This window comes from Eptatretus burgeri, chromosome 17 (genome assembly GCF_056783735.1).
Source record: "Eptatretus burgeri isolate ZD-2024b chromosome 17, Ebu_testis_v1, whole genome shotgun sequence".
Lineage (NCBI taxonomy): Eukaryota > Metazoa > Chordata > Myxini > Myxiniformes > Myxinidae > Eptatretus > Eptatretus burgeri.
This window is the reverse complement of record NC_140977.1, coordinates 19,645,279-19,661,560: the sequence shown is the minus strand read 5'-3', so window position 1 is coordinate 19,661,560 and position 16,282 is coordinate 19,645,279. Positions and strand designations below refer to the sequence as shown.

Here is a 16,282-nt window from a genome sequence, read left to right as displayed (position 1 = left end):
AATATTAAATCCACTTCCTACCACTGTATTCTCAACATCCTCCTCTTGTCTTGATAGTTCTTCATAAACCCCACTATTCAAAAAATCTTGAAATGATGTTATAAAATTAAGATTTGTTTTCATATAAGGAGTTTGTTCTTCATCTTGTCTTTTCATATTCATTTTCACTCCCATATAAAACTTTAAAGTTTTCATTTCTTTTAATGTCTTTCTAATAACTTTTTCAACATCAGGTTTCACTATTTCAATTGATTCAGCTATTGATGATGGACCGGGTTCTCCAAATTGAAAATCATTATTTTTATTTGCCCTTTAAATGCCCCATCAGTGTTTTCAATATAATAGTCTCCCTTTACTTTAAACTCATTTTTCTTGTGTTTTTGTGATTGAAGGTGATTCTTATAACTACTCTTCAAAACATCCTTTGAGCAGATATCACAATGTTTTCTGTCCAACTCAAGAGGAGATATTTGATGAAATAGATTAAATGTGTTTGTTGGTTCGAAGGTGTTTTTTATAATGTTTATATTCGTGATTACAAACATCGCAGTACGTTGTATTCACCATATTTATATCATAAAACTTTGCTTAAACTAAAATTTTCGTTTAATTTATTGGCGAATCTGTGCTTAAAACCATTTTATCCTCCAACTTTTTTCACTTAATAAATACAATGTTTCAAGACACAAAAGACAAGTTTCAATCAATCTCATCATTTGTAAAATATACTGAGAAATATGTCAAGGAAGTAAAATTGAACAAAGATAAATATAACAACTATTGGATTAAAACAATTATGGTGGATATGATGAGTTCTTCAATTTCCTTCAGTGGAAGGGCTTTTAGAATACCTGGAAGAACATCAATTAAAGTATCTCTAACAAAAGTTTCTCCTCTCCTTCTGGCAATATATTCAAAACTAGAAAAAGCAATGAAACAAGAAAAAGTATCAAAAATAAAAACCTTATGGATGAAGCTTTAGAAAGAAAAGATAAAACCATCTGTAATATGCAAGGAGAAATTTCTATATTTTTCTACAACCCTAAAGATGTAAATCCTGATGAAATAAAGGATGTTAATATATCAGGTGAAATGACATTTCGTTCAATAGTAGTTTAGGATCATTTTTAAAATTACCTTTAATATAAAAAAATGTTGTAGTTGAATCTGGTAATGAAAAAAAGTATATAGATATCAATGGTATTTTTGTTCCTACTAATTAAATGAGTCAATATTCAACTGAAGATTATGAAAGTTTTTTGATGATTCTGAAGATGAACTTTACTTTAAGTAAAGTTTAATTTCTAAATATGCAAGACTTCCCTGATTCTCCATATGACAAATTTGAGAATTGTCCTGCGTGTGATAGAGTGGGATTAAACACAGAGTCAAAAGCCTATAAACAATGTATATTCTGTGATTATCTTCTAATTTATGAGAATAAAAAAATATAAAAAGGAATATAATTAATTGAGATTTACACCAAAAATGAATTACTTTGCAAGATTGATTAGAGAAATGAATGTAAAGTATGAGGGTGATAATACACCTTTCCTTACAAGGGAAGAAACTGAACGTCTTAGAGAAATGTTCAAAGGATTGTTGTTATGTATTATTCATGGATGTGATTTTCAGGGAAATGTCAACACAAGATATTGCATAAATAAAATAATGGATGATCTTGAAATTAAACCTGAACTTCGGATAAAATATAGTTTCTAAAAAAGCCAACAATAAATTAAATAACCTGTTTTCCAAATATATAAATGAATGATTTTTTTCCCCATTTGGGAAAATAAGATAAAATTTAACAACCATAAAAATCTCCCAAATTCATTAAGATGCCTCATAGTTGGTTCAAACGGATGTGGAAAAACCTGCTTACTTTTGAAGATGCTCCTGACTCCCAACCTTTTAGATCATAATAATTTAATAATTTTCACAATGTCGAGTTTTCAACCAGAGTATCAACTACTCTCACAAGGTTTTAATGTTGGTCTTCAAAAAGAAGACATAATCGGTTTATTTAAACTTCAAAAAAACCTAAATGATTAAAACATTGAAGATATAATACAACTATTTTGTGATACACAGAGATGTAAAAAGAAATCAAAACCGATAACTTGTATTCTGAGTGATAATATGGATGATATACAGTCTCCTCAAGATTGGGATAAATCAAAAAAGAACCTCGTTATCTTTGATGATTGTGTTAATGAGAGAAACCAAACGGTAATGGACAGCTACAACACAAGAGGGAGACATTCTTCTTGTAATTGTATTTCTCTTAGTCAATCATACTTTCAACTTCCTCGTCGTTCCATCAGAAACAATGCTAATACTTTTATTTTATTCAAGTTAAATTCAATAGATATAAACAATTTTTGGAGAGATAATTGTTCTACATTATGTAGTAAAAAGGAATTTGGCGATTACATGAAGCACACGGTTGAAAAAATATAAATATATTGTTGTGAAAGAAGATGAGATATTAAATGATATTTTCCAATAAATAAATCGATGCGAAAGAAAGAGCAAGAAGATTTAAGGAACATCAAGAGTTGGTTTCAAAAGTTGTAAAACAACAGGAAGACATAAAGAAGAAACGCAGACAGAAACTCGAGGGGGAGGCCTCGGGAGGGTGCAAAACCTCCGCCGCCAATACTGCTGGGTCACTCAAGTGAACCTTATATCTTATTCATTAAATATGTCAACAGTGCTGACAGAGTGATACAGTAGTACCTCTACTTACGAATTTAATTCGTTCTGGGAGTAGTTTCGTAACCTGAAACCTTCGTAAGTAGAGACGCCTTTTGAATGGAAATGCGCTAATCCGTTCCAAGCCCCGAAAAATTCGGACATTTTTTTTTAATAAATCATAAAAATGCATCAGAACATGAAAGAAATACATGTTAAAATTAGATTACCGCACAATAAACATAAAACGAGAGGCACATAATGTAAAAAACAAAGAATAAAGGAAATAATAAAAATATTCATTTACCTTTTAACTGCTATTCTCGTTACTTTTTGGCCTCTTTGTTTACTGGTCCTTATCAGCAGTGTTTTTTGCCTCGCGTTTCGTGAAGAATTGATCCAATGACGTCTGCTTTTGCCGGCTTTTAACAATCCGTCGGAAATCCGCGAGGCAGACATCATCATAGTGCGCGATAGCCCGACTTGTGAACACTTTTTCCGGGTGATTCTTTTCAACAAATTCCGAGACTTCATGGAATTTTCCTAAAATGTCTTTGATTTGGGCTGATGGAATAATGGCTGCCTCCTCCTCCTCCTCGTCCTCTTTGAACTCCTCCTGCACCGCGGTGTGTTGCATCACCTCCAATTCCTGCAGCTCCTTCGTCGAAAGCTCCTCGTTGTGCTCCTGAATCAGCTAGTTGATGTCCTCGTCATCCACCTCAAGACCCATGCCCTTTCCCAGCGAAATAATTTCGCCATGGCGAAGAACAGAGTGAAGTCCAGTCCTCCTTTTAAACTTCTCGAACCACCCACGCGATGCCTTAAACTCCTGGTGTAGTCCTTGCGCCGAATTTCCCTCGCCTGTATCCTCCTTCACGAGGTCAGTGAAGATGGCGGTTGCCTTTGCGCAAATTATGGCCTCTGTCACTGTGTCACCAGCGATCTCTTTCTCCTTTATCCACACGAGTAACAACCTCTCCATCTCATCGTTCACTGCTGACCTCCTCTTGGAAATGACAGAGAGGCCTTTGGAAGGAGCCGTAGCTTTTAGGGCTTCCTTTTGTTTTATTATCGTGCCGATCGTAGATATATTACGACCATATTCTTTTGCGAGATCAATCAAACGCATCCCCTTTTCATACCTTTCTATTATCTCTTGCTTTGTTTGTATGGCCAGAAAAACTCTCTTCTTCTTCTTTTCTCCTTGTCCACTTTTCTTCATTGCTTTCTTGGGTCCATTGTGAATAAAAGTTACTGTAATCCACACGCGTACTGTACTGTAACACTGTCCGAGCACTTCGTAGCGGGACCATAGACTGTATACAGTATAACTATATTTACAGAGAGGGACGGGGACACGAAGAGCATGCTGGGATACATGCATACGCAAAGGGTTGCCAGGCAGATTTTAGGCGATAGCCAATGGCAGAGCAGCTACAAGTTTGTTTACGTTCGGGAAACTCTGGGAGCAGCAAAAAGCAGCGAGTACTGTACTGTATTTTTGACTTCGTATCCTGAAACGCCTTCGTAACTAGAGGCAATATTTTCCCGTTCAGGCGCTTCGTAACCTGAAACATTCGTATGTAGAGACATTCGTAAGTAGAGGTACCACTGTAGTTCTTTTCTCCAACATTTTTTTTTGGGGGGGGGGGGTTGGAAATCACTTAAAACATGTAGAAATGCAAAAAAACAAAAAAAAAATTCTCTAACAATTTTTTTGGGGGGGGGGGGAGTCCAAAATTTAATGGCATGATCCTTGGACCATACCTCACCCCCCCCCCCACCAAGTTTCGTCGAAATCGGTTGAGGAGTTTTTCCGTAATGCTGTTCACAAACAAACAAATAAAAAAACCATCTTGCCAAAAAGTGACCACGTGTGACTTCTTTAAGGTCACACTGAGGTGAACAGAACTGCTATCCACCAGGAGCGACTCCTTGAGGAATATCTGCCTACGAGAGATTCCGATGAGAATCGTTCAACAGAGTAACCATGAAAAAGAAGCGTTTGCCTCATAACGTCACCAAATGACATCATAATGTCTCAAGCTTGACATATCTAGAAAGCACTCATCGAGGTGTTCAATTTGAGGTACTACACGATATGGTTCCTAAAACTTGAAAATTTGACCTTGGGGTCAAATATGTTTGACCTTAGGTGTTAACCATGAAGGTCAAGGCCAATCGCCACCAAAAATTAATCAGCTGAGCGGCAGACCATGAACTATATTCCCATGAAGTTTGAAGACGATCCAATCAAAATTACTCAAAAAATAAGGGTTTCGTCGACTCCCCTGATTTGCGACAAAGTGACCTTGACCTTCAAAATTTTATGCACTGAAAGGGACCTCTATAGGCCTCTGATATGCGAAGTTACAAAAATTTCCAATGATAACTGTGCTCTGCAGATTTTTTTATACGTGATAACAGACAAACAAAAAAAAACAAAAAAAAAACATACAAGCTGACTAACATATCTTGCAAAAACTTTGTTTTGGCAAGATAATAATTTAATAAGGGTAAATATAATAATGGTTTTGCCCTCATTTATATCATGAAAAAAGAAAAAAACAGGATTATATATATAATAAGTAGGGAAATACAAAATGATTTAACTATGGGAAGATGGGGAGGTGTTTCGTGTCATAATATTATTGTAACATATATTTCCAATACATAATGCCTGGTGTTGGCGCAGTGGTTAGGGCAGCGGCTTGGGATCCAAAAGATCCTGAGTTCAAGCCCCGTTGGGCCACTGAATTAATACACCAGGGGGTTGACTCAGCCTGTCATCCTTCCGAGGTCGGCGAAATGAGTACCAGTGTACTGGGCCGGTGTATACCCCGGTTAAAATATGTGTACCTTATCCATGCGTCGTAAGAGGCGACCAGGGTTGCATCAGGAAGGGCATCCGGCGTAAAACATGTGCCAAATCACTATGCGGATCATACGGATGATCCGCTGTGGCGACCCCTCACGGGAGCAGCCGAAAGAAGAAGAAGAACATATTTCCAATACATAAATGAAAGCAAGAAGACTTCAAGGAAATTATCATTTCTGTGTCCAAGCATACCTTCAAGAAAAGGGTATTCGGTATTTTAATAAATATGTTCTACAACATAAGAATGAGGTATTTTCAATAAAAGATTGGCATTATGCTGATGTTGACAAACGGACAACTTTAGATTTGCTTAGAATGTTAAATAATGAAAAAATTATAAAGTTAAGAAAACGGAAGGCCCTTTTGGAAATTCAAAAGAAATTTTATTGGTTTCCTATTGTAAAAACAAAAAATTTGGATACAGGAATAACAAGAAATCCTTATGAATATATGTATGATATTCTATGGGGTGTAAGTGATTCAAGGATAGTAAGGGACGAGGAAGGAGTTTAAAAGAGGGAAGAGGAGGAAAAGGAGAAGAGAGAGAAGGAGGAGAGGGAGAAGAGGGAGAAGAGAGAGGAGGAAAGAGAGAAGAGAGTGAAGGAGGACAGGGAGGAGAGGGAGGAAAGAGCGAGAATGAATAAATATGAAAATATGGAAACCAGTGAGATTAAAAAAAGATTGGGGGTATTACAGAAAATAACTCAACCCACCGAGGAGCAAAACAAAGAATTGACAAGTCTATTAGCAATATTTTCGACAAGACTGTTTTCAAGGACAAGATATCGACTTTAATTAAAGTTTTTCATTTTTTTTCTTAAATAAATGTAGGAGAGAGTGAAGGCATTTCTAATGATTCTTTATGTTTTAAAAATTAAGATTCAAATGTGCATGTTGGAAACTAAAAAGGTTTTCGCACTCTGTAGGAATTTTTCTCATGAATAAATGAGTTATTGTCTCAAATGTAAAAAGAAAACTAATCCTAAAAATATTTCATTTTTTAAAAGTAAAAGTAACAGGGTTATACAAAAAGGTATATGTTCGGTTTGTGGTTCAAAAAAAAAAAATCAATTTATCTCCAAACAAACTCGGAGGAGATATACAAAAGTTTTTATCAGGAAGTAAATTTACAACTACTGGAATACCAGGGGAATTACATCTACCAGGGTATTCTTTCTGTGGTCCAGGCACAAACTTGGATAAAAGATGAGATGAGGCAGACAATCCTAAATCATGGAGTAAGCCCATCAATAGGGTTGATGAAGTGTGCATGAGGCATGATATTGATTATGGGAATACCACAACTTTGGAAGAAAACATGAAGCCGAGAGAGAAATGTTGTACAATTTGTCTCTGATACAAAATCCAACCTTGAGAGAAAAAGTTGATCGGTTCATCGTGAAGAAGATGATCAGTGCTAAATTGAAACTTGGACTTGGAAATTCAAAAAGCTTATTGGCTCTAATGATGTCATTAAGATTCAAGAGCAATTTGCTGATGAATTACATAAACCAATATTCACAAAGTATCAGAGAAGGAAGGTTTCTTCCAAGGAAGTTGATTATATCTGATCCGCTGATTTGATTGAACTCAATAATGATAAGGGGTACAAGTATTCTTTAACCGTTATTGATTGAGGAGTAGATACGCATGGGTTGTCCCTTTAAAAAACAAAACAGGAAATACTCTTATGTTAGCCTTTCAACAGATATTTAATAAAAGTAAGAGAAAACCTAAAAAAATTGTGGACTGATGAGGGTGCAGAGTTTTATAACAAGACATTTATGAATTTTCTAAAAAATAACAGCATTTCATGAACAGTACCTTTAATGAAGGAAAGGCCGTTGTTATTGAACGTTTTAATCGAACCTTAAAAGAGAGACTATATAAAAAATTCACACAACTCAGTTCACAACAATGGTCATCTTTTATTCAGGATATTGTGGATAAGTATAATGACACGATTCACACGTCAACGAATATGAAACCATCAGAAACATTTACAAAATTAAAATATGAAAAAGAGATTAATGTCAGAAAACCTAAGTTCAAAGTTGGTGATATCGTAAGAATATATAGATGGAAATCTCATTTTGAAAAGGGTTATACTAAACGATGGACGAACGAACTTTTTAAAATTGTTGATGTAATAGATATGGTTCCTTGGACTTACTTATAAGATATATTTGATTTAGAAGGGGAAGAGATTTTAGGTTCATTTTATTCACAGGCATTACAAAAGACAAAACTAAGCAGATAATACCCATGGGAGCAATGGGTTGGCGCTTCACTCCCTCCTACTATACACCTTTGTGGACACTCGAGGGCCAAGTCCGAGGTGTATAACAGTTTATAATGTGTGTCAAGGGGGGACGTTCTTAGATCTGTGAACCCAAAACACAGAATCCTCAACTGAATAGTCAAGGCTTAACTTTTATTTGTTGATGTGTGTGTATGTGTATGTGTATGTGTATGTGTATGTGTATGTGTATGTGTATGTGTATGTGTATGTGTATGTGTATGTGTATGTGTATGTGTATGTGTATGTGTGTCCCAACCCTCACATTCAAAATCTCAACTCCAACCCTCATTCAAAATCTCAACCCCAACCCTCACACTCAAAATCGCAACCCCAACCCCCAAACCCTCACATTCAAAATCTCAACCCCAACCAAACCCTCGCCCAACACAATGTCTTTTTTTTCAATACGTATTTCAACAAAATATATTTTTATCTTGCCAAAACGAAGTTTTTGCAAGATATGTTAGTCAGCTTGTATGTTTTTTTTTGTTTCTTTGTTTTTTTTTTGTTTGTTTGTCTGTAATCATGTATAAAAAATTCTACAGAGCACAGTTATCATTGGAAATTTTTGTAACTTCGCATATCAGAGGCCTATAGAGGTCCCTTACAGTGCACAAAATTTTGAAGGTCAAGGTCAAAGGTCAAGGTCACTTTGTCGCAAATCAGGGGAGTCGACGAAACCCTTATTTTTTGAGTAATTTTGATCGGATCGTCCTCAAACTTCATGGGAATATAGTTCATGGTCTGGTGCTCAGCTGATTAATTTTTGGTGGCGATTGGCCTTGGCCTTCATGGTTAGCGCCTGAGGTCAAACATATTTGACCCCAAGGTCAAATTTTCAAGTCTTAGGAACCATATCGTGTAGTACCTCAAATTGAACACCTCGATGAGTGCTTTCTAGATATGTCAAGCTTGAGACATTATGACATCATTTGGTGACGTTATGAGGCAAATGCATATTTTTCATGGTTACTCTGTAGAACGATTCTCATCGGAATCTCTCGTAGTCAGATATTCCTCAAGGAGTCGCTCCTGGTGGATAGCAGCTCTGTTCACTTAAGTGTGACCTTAAATAAGTCACACGTGGTCACCTTTTGGCAAGATACGGGTCACCCTGCGGGTGACATTGTTTTTATTTATGTTTTTTTTCTCTCCTTCCAATTCTGTCTTTTAAGACTTTCAGGTTTGATGAAGTAGAAAGGTAGAGTAAGAACCTTCGTGCACTTTCTTCCCAGAACTAACAATATATGTTTTTTATGTTTTTCTCCCTTCTTCCAATTCTGTCTTTTAAGGCTTTCAGGTTTGATGAAGTAGAAAGGGGGAGTAAGAACTTTCCTGCACTTTCTTCCCAGAACTTTCTTGATATTGCTCTCATCAAGCACCATCCAACAAAGAACTACATCGATAGGTCTCGATCCCAAAGAGTGGTAGCATTTAAAGTCTCCAAAATAAACCCAACTTTCCAAGTCTCCAAGGTATAACCACATTCCTGTTGAGTCTCCAAGGTAGGTTCCATATTTAGAACCATATTGGCAGAACCCTTTTCCCGAGTCTCCAAGGGAGTTATTTAAACCATCAAGGCAGAACTCATTTTCTGATTTTTTTTTTTTAATTTGTGAGTCTCCAAGGTAAAACTTGTATTCTGAATCATCAAGGTATAACTTGTTCAGTGGTATTGTCTTGATAACTCGCAATTAGTACTATTGCTGTAAAACTCTTTTTCAGGATTTTGCTAGTCTCCAAGGTATAACTCTTTGGTTGGGCCATCAAGGTCGAGCTCGTTCTGTGGGTTTTGTTCGCTCACAAGGTCTTCAACCAAGCCAACAATTTCGCCCCAAGTTGTAGCAAAAGCAGTATTTTCATTTTGTATTTCGGATTCAATTTCCTCTGAGAGAAAATAATAATATATTAATTAATGATTTAATTATTAAATGAGTCTATGCTTCAATCAAACTTTGAAAATAGGAAAATAAAATCTCACCTCAACAGATAAGAGGTTTGAATCCAGTTCATCAACTTGAAGGTTTAGTTCCATACAAGTAGTAGAACTCCAAGGAACGCCAAAATCATCCCACTCAAGGTCTAGCTCGTTCTGTGGGTCTTGGTCACTCACAAGGTTTTCAACCAAGCCAACAATTTCACCCCAAGTTGTGGCAAAATCGGTATTTTCAGATAGAATTTCCTGTGAGAGAGAATAATAATGTATTAATTAAGTGATTGAATTATTAAATGAGTCTATGCTTCAATCAAACTTTGAAAATAGGAAAATAAAATCTTACCTCAACAGATAAGAGGTTTGAATCCAGTTCATCAACTTGAAGGTTTAGTTCCATACAAGTAGTGGAACTCCAAGCAAGCTCAGTACAGCACTCCATTGTCACAATTTTTTTTTAAATGGAGTCTGGGTTGAACCTTTTATTGAGAAAGACTGTTGGGCATGGTTTCCCTGGGCAACCCCAGGCAAGCCCAGGCAAGCCTTGTGAGAATGGAGAAATTATTTTTCAAAATGGAGGATTCTTTGAAAATTCCCTGGGCAAGCCCAGGCAAGCCTTCGTTGGGAAATTTTTCAAAACCATGGCATTCTAGAATTTTCTAGTGATTTCTTTGTGAGTCAGAGATGAACTGGAAATGATGTAAGAGTAGGCGGAGTTTACTAAAAGTGGGCGGGTCGAGGAAAAGTGGGCGTGTTTTATGGAAAAATCATGGAAAGTGGGCGGGGCTTAGGAAAAAGTGGACATGGCTTATGGAAAAGTGGGCATGGTTTATAAAAGTGGGCGTGGCTTAGGAATACCTTGTGGAAAGTGGGTGGGGCTTATGAAAAGTTGGCGGGGTTTATGAAAAGTGGGCGTGGCTTAGCAAAAAATAATCTGAGGTTCAGGAGGTGGTCAAACGAGAGCATTAAGAGAAGTTTATGATTTCATAATGACACAAAGGGGGTATCTTAAAAAATATAAAGATTCAAATGTTATATTTTTAAATATTTTAGATGGGGATTATTGTGCAAAGAAAATTAAAGTAGTGAAGGAATTTGAGAATGAACAAATCTTTATAGCCTCAATGAGTGAGCAAAACAATATGCATTGGTTATTTGAAAAAGAGTGCCCCGAGGCTTACATGTTTCAGATATTTCTTTACAATCACCTTTAACATATCACATTACTACTTTACTACTAATACAAATCTTTATCTTATTGCATTGGTTATTTGAAAAGAGTGCCCCTCGGTTAAAAGGGGAGACAAATAAATATACCTTGGGATAAAAAGGAGGAAAAAAATATGAATCGTTGAAAATCCCCCATTCATTTACATGGGGAAAAGTGAGTCAGAATCAGTATATTCACCCTACTTGCCAGATCCAAACTGAATGAACACCCCCTTGTGTAGCAATTTATGAAATGCCTTCCAGAAGTCGAGTTATGCTCCACACACTGCGCCCGCTTCATCTACACAATCAGCAATTGCCTAAAATTATTCCAACAAATTGTTAAAAAGCGATTGTCCTTCAGCAAACCCATACTGAATGTTTTACATTAATTTACAAACTGGTTCCTCATTTACTCCAATACCTTCCCTATGGTGCAGAAAGGTCAACGGATCTCCAATGTTTCCCTTGAACTCCTATACAAGGACATGTTAGTTATACAACAAACTTTGACGCCGGAGTCAACTTGTCCCAAATATCAACTTGGCCTCTGCCACATCAACACCACATTCATTCAATCTGTTGACATAATTTCAGTGAGTGAAACAGGGAGAAGAACAGCACAGAGACAGGAGCAGGGTTTGTATTGTATTATATATTTCCTACATCATGATTATGGGCTGGCAGGATCACCTCGAGTTAGGGTCCCCAATCAATGGCTCATGGGCAACATGTTGCCCGCCAGACTCTCAGATATCGCCCAGGACCGCACTTGAAAATACAGTACTACCAAACCAAACAGCTCATTTGGAACCCGAAGTCCGCAATCTGCTGTGTGTTTTATTCTGATCTCAAAAAAAGAAAGAAAATCTGATGAAGGTAAAAACACCGATTAAAAAAAAGGAAAATCATACACCATAATCCCTTCCGAGCTATACCACTCTCCCCTCCAGATACCAGTTTGAGTGGTGAGCAATTTATACACTGTGGCATAATAACAGGATTGAAGTTGAAACGTCACATCAGGTGTTCTTGTCTCCACCAAGGTAAAGTGATCCTTGCGCGAGTATGCCTACATTGAGAGATTTATATACGTTTTTGATTTCATAATGTTGGAACTCAAGACAGGACCTCGACAGAATACGTTGACAACATTCACTTACTTTTAATACGAGTGGGAAGAATATATTTTTTACTTCCAAACTCCAACGGAAAGTGTGTGTGTGTGTGTGTGTGTGTGTGTGTGTGTGTGTGTGTGTGTGTGTGTGTGTGTGTGTGTGTGTGTGTGTGTGTGTGTGTGTGTGTGTGTGTGTGTGTGTGTGTGTGTGTGTGTGTGTGTGTGTGTGTGTGTGTGTGTGTGTGTGTGTGTGCGCTTAATTTGTCAAAGACATGTAAGTGTGGTGAGGAGAAGCAACACAGAATGATATTTTAGCACATCCCACAAGAGGAATGCAAGTGAGTTCCCTCCAAAAAGTAATGTGTGGAAGGAAAAAGTTGGAGAATTGAAGTCAGGCCTGATCTCCCAGAAATCTCTTCATAAGAAACATGTCAGGAAGTTGAATTTCTTTGTTGCTGAGAAGACGGTGAGGCAATTTACACCGTCGTGAAAATAACTTACGGACTGGAGTTTCACTGGAGTTAAACAAAATTTACTGGAGTTCACTGGAGTTAAACCACAATCACAGCCCTATCTTCAGCGCCGCATTTCCTCTCGACTCATGAAGCTTTGTACCACGTGTCTGCTCATGGCCCTTTCCTGCAACAGCATTTTGCTCCCTGCAGCCAGAGCTTCGTACCACGTGCCACGTTGTTGTTTGCCGTCTTCACTGGGATTTCACTCCCTTCAACCGCGGGACTTCTATCAACACAGCACTTTTGGAGAGCACCTTATTCCTTCAGGCACTGGCCATTTATGAACCCTCAGAGTGAATTATATCATTGTGTGAAGATGATACCATGTTGGCCCCCTCGTGATACGTAATTTCTTGATTCTTTTCTTGATTTAACTTGTGATGATATTCACCTGCACTCAAGCTTCACAGCTTATGGTGCACCACTTGGTCATCATCGATCTTTCGCGGTGAGAAGAAGTCGATAACTCGATTTTCTGCACATCTTTTGTTGAGAACCTCTCACACAGTTCACAATCACTTTAATATTAATTGGTTCACGAAAAAATATTTTCACAAAAAAAATAAGTGACCACTATATTCGTTATTGTTGTGTGTCTGTCTGTCTTTCCTGAGCATAGCTCCGAGGGTTTTGATCCGATCCTGATAAAATTTGGGTGGAAGGTTTATATCATGATCCAGTTGTGTTTTCCTGAGAATGGGCGTGGTACGCACATCAAGGGCAGAGCCACGCCAAAAAAAACGTGTTTTTAGGGGGTAGCCAATTTCAATTTGCATCTTTTCCTAGGGGGTTTGTCGAATCTGACAGGGGTTTCGGTATTTGGTTAGCCCAATGGCACCTGCATAGCCCCACGGAGCTCGATTTTTCATTTTCGTCCCAAGGTCAAGGTCACAAGGTCACGAACTTAGAAAATTGCAAATTTTGACATAAAAATCCATCTTCTCCAAGGGGTTTGTCGAAGCTGGCAGGGGTTTCGGTATTTGGTTAGCCCAATGGCACCTGTATAGCCCCACAGTGCTCGATTTTTCATTTTAGTCCCAAGGTCAAGGTCACGAACTTAGAAAATTTCAAATTTTGACGTAAAAATCATACGACCGCCCAAACTTTGAGAGCAAGGATGACAATATTTTTTTATGCATAATTTTAGGTCATTCCCCACCTGAAGTCTTGAAACCATTTTGCTCTATCTCAAATACCTTGCCCGTGGAGCCCCCTTCAAGTTTGTTTTTACGCTGATTTCATCAAAGTATGGATAATCCGAGGAGTGCGAAATGGCATATAGCCTATATGACGTTATATTGTTCCTGGAATGTTCCAGAGGAAGTTTTGCACCAAAGGTCATAATCCTTGACCTTTAAAGTTCACAAAGGTCAAATTTTAAAAGTTGTGGGAATCGAACCGGGTTTTCGACCTTCTTTGACGAACTAACTTCAATAAGCTATAGCATGTATCCTGTTTCCTTATTTTAATGTCCCCAACATTGTTTTGTGACCTTTAAAGGTTATACAAAGGTCAAATTTTTAAAGTTGTTGAACGAAACCAGGTTTTCGACATTTTTGCAGCGAATAACCTGTCACTCCTACCACATCATGTTGATCATTTTGATAACTTGGTCAAATATTATCACATTGTCTCATCCTTTACTTCTGAAACAATCTACATCGTCAAATACCGCTCGTGAACCATCGTCATCTTCAGACTTGTTATTATTATTATTATTATTATTCAGGTCAGGTCAGGTCAGGTATGGGAGCATGCGCCAGAGCAGCGCGTTGCTGCGTACACTTTCCGCCGGTACTCCAGGAGCCTCCGCCTGGCCATCCCCCAGGCAGATGCCTGGCCCATCCCCTTCTCCTGGAGATGCCGATCAACCTGCTGCAACCACGAGGCACGTGGTTGGCCCATTGGCCTTCTCCACTCAGGAGACTCCCACGCTGAGAGAATCTGGTAAGCAGGATCAGCGTCAGGAAAACGAGCCACATGTCCATACAGCCGCAGCTGACGCTCACGGACTATGCAGGTAACAAATCTCATTTGAGTCTCTCTCAGCACCCGCTCGTTAGACATCAAGTCCGCCCAGCGATAGCCAAGGATTCTCTGAAGAGACCTGGTACCAAAGGAACTAAGTCTCCATCTCAGATCCTTGGTCAGGGTCCAAGTCTCGCATCCATAGAGCAAGACTGGAAGCACCAAAGACCTGAAGACTCAGACTTTCGTCCTCCCACACAGGTACCGGAAGGGCCACACCGCATGATTCAATGAATCCATGACTCCCCAGGCCCGACCCAGACGTCTATTGACCTCTGACTCACAGCCAGGAGAGACATGAATATCACTGCCAAGGTAAGTGAATCTCTCCATGACCTCAGCATGCTCACCACAAACACCACAAAGAGGCACAGACAAGACAGCAGCATCCAAGATGTCATTGAAAGCCTGGATCTTAGTTTTGATCCAGGAAACCCGTAATCCCAGCGGCTCCGACTCCTCATTCAGCACCTCGAGGGCCCCCAAAAGGATACCTACAGTCTGCACAAAGATGACTGAATCACCTGTGAAATCATGGTCAGAGATCTTGACATTCCCAAACGATGCACCGCAGCTTATTCTCTCCGACATCCTCCCGAGAATCCAGTCCATACAAGTGCTGAAAAGTGTGGGGGCCAGTACACACCCCTGAAGAACTCCAGTAAACAACTGGAAATAAGTCAGAGATGGTACCACCACATCTCACAGCACTCTCAGTGCCAGAGTCGAGTTCAGACATCAGATTGATCAGTTTTGGTGGTACCTCACGAAGACCAAGAATCCTCCAGAGGGAATCCCGATTCACTGAATCAAACGCTTTGCAGAGATCAACATAAGCTGCAAGCAGCCCCTGCGGAAACTCTCGTGTGCGTTTGGTGAGGACCCGAAGAGCAAGGATATGGTGGATCGTTGACCTCTTTGGTGTAAATCCTGACCGCTCTGAAGTAATTATTACAACTTCTCCATTATCTGGTATCAGTCCTGATTGCAACGAACATTACCCATTGATATCTCACGAATCTGCTCCACGACCTCCCTCAACCTCCCAGAGGTAAACTCACCTGGGCCTGGAGCTGAGTACCCCGTAAATTTCCCAAGCTGTAAACTTACTTCTTCACCCCTTTGTTTCCTCCAGTTTACATATTTCCCCCCTACCTTTACCCCATCTCATCTCCCTTGGTTTCCCTCAGATTACCTGTTTTACATTTACTTCCCTTCAAACCCCGAGAAGAGATCGCGGTTCAGATTCTTCATGAAGGGGTTAAATTGATGACGTCATCACAAAACACCGTCCTTCAGCGTCTCCCATTTCTCAAACAATGAACCTTCTTCGTTCGTTCCGAATCGTATATAATAAAATATATATTTAACAAACATGTTATAATCTGTACCACGAGCTTAAATCCTCACAGAGATGTTTAAAAACAGAAATGTGTAAAACACTTACCCGACTCAGTCCTCACAACTCGCTTTGGAAAATGTTTCCTTCGCCGTTGGTATCCCAGGGACACAGACCACGCTTGATCCACGGACGAATCTTCTTCTCTTTCCTATTACATTTCTCGAATCCCTCTCGATATTTTTCTCACCCTCACTAACGTGA

The 16,282-nt window shown here is 38.7% G+C and overlaps 1 protein-coding gene across 1 annotated transcript in view; it reads right to left on the bottom strand.

Moving 5' to 3' along the window:
* LOC147009482 (uncharacterized) overlaps positions 1-15,027 on the bottom strand; it is a 132,380-nt gene extending 117,353 nt beyond the window's left edge. The window contains 1 exon segment of the mRNA XM_085861764.1: positions 9,859-15,027. Coding sequence (XP_085717890.1) covers positions 9,859-9,912 — 54 coding nt within the window. The 5' untranslated portion in view covers positions 9,913-15,027.
* Positions 15,028-16,282: the final 1,255 nt, after the last annotated feature.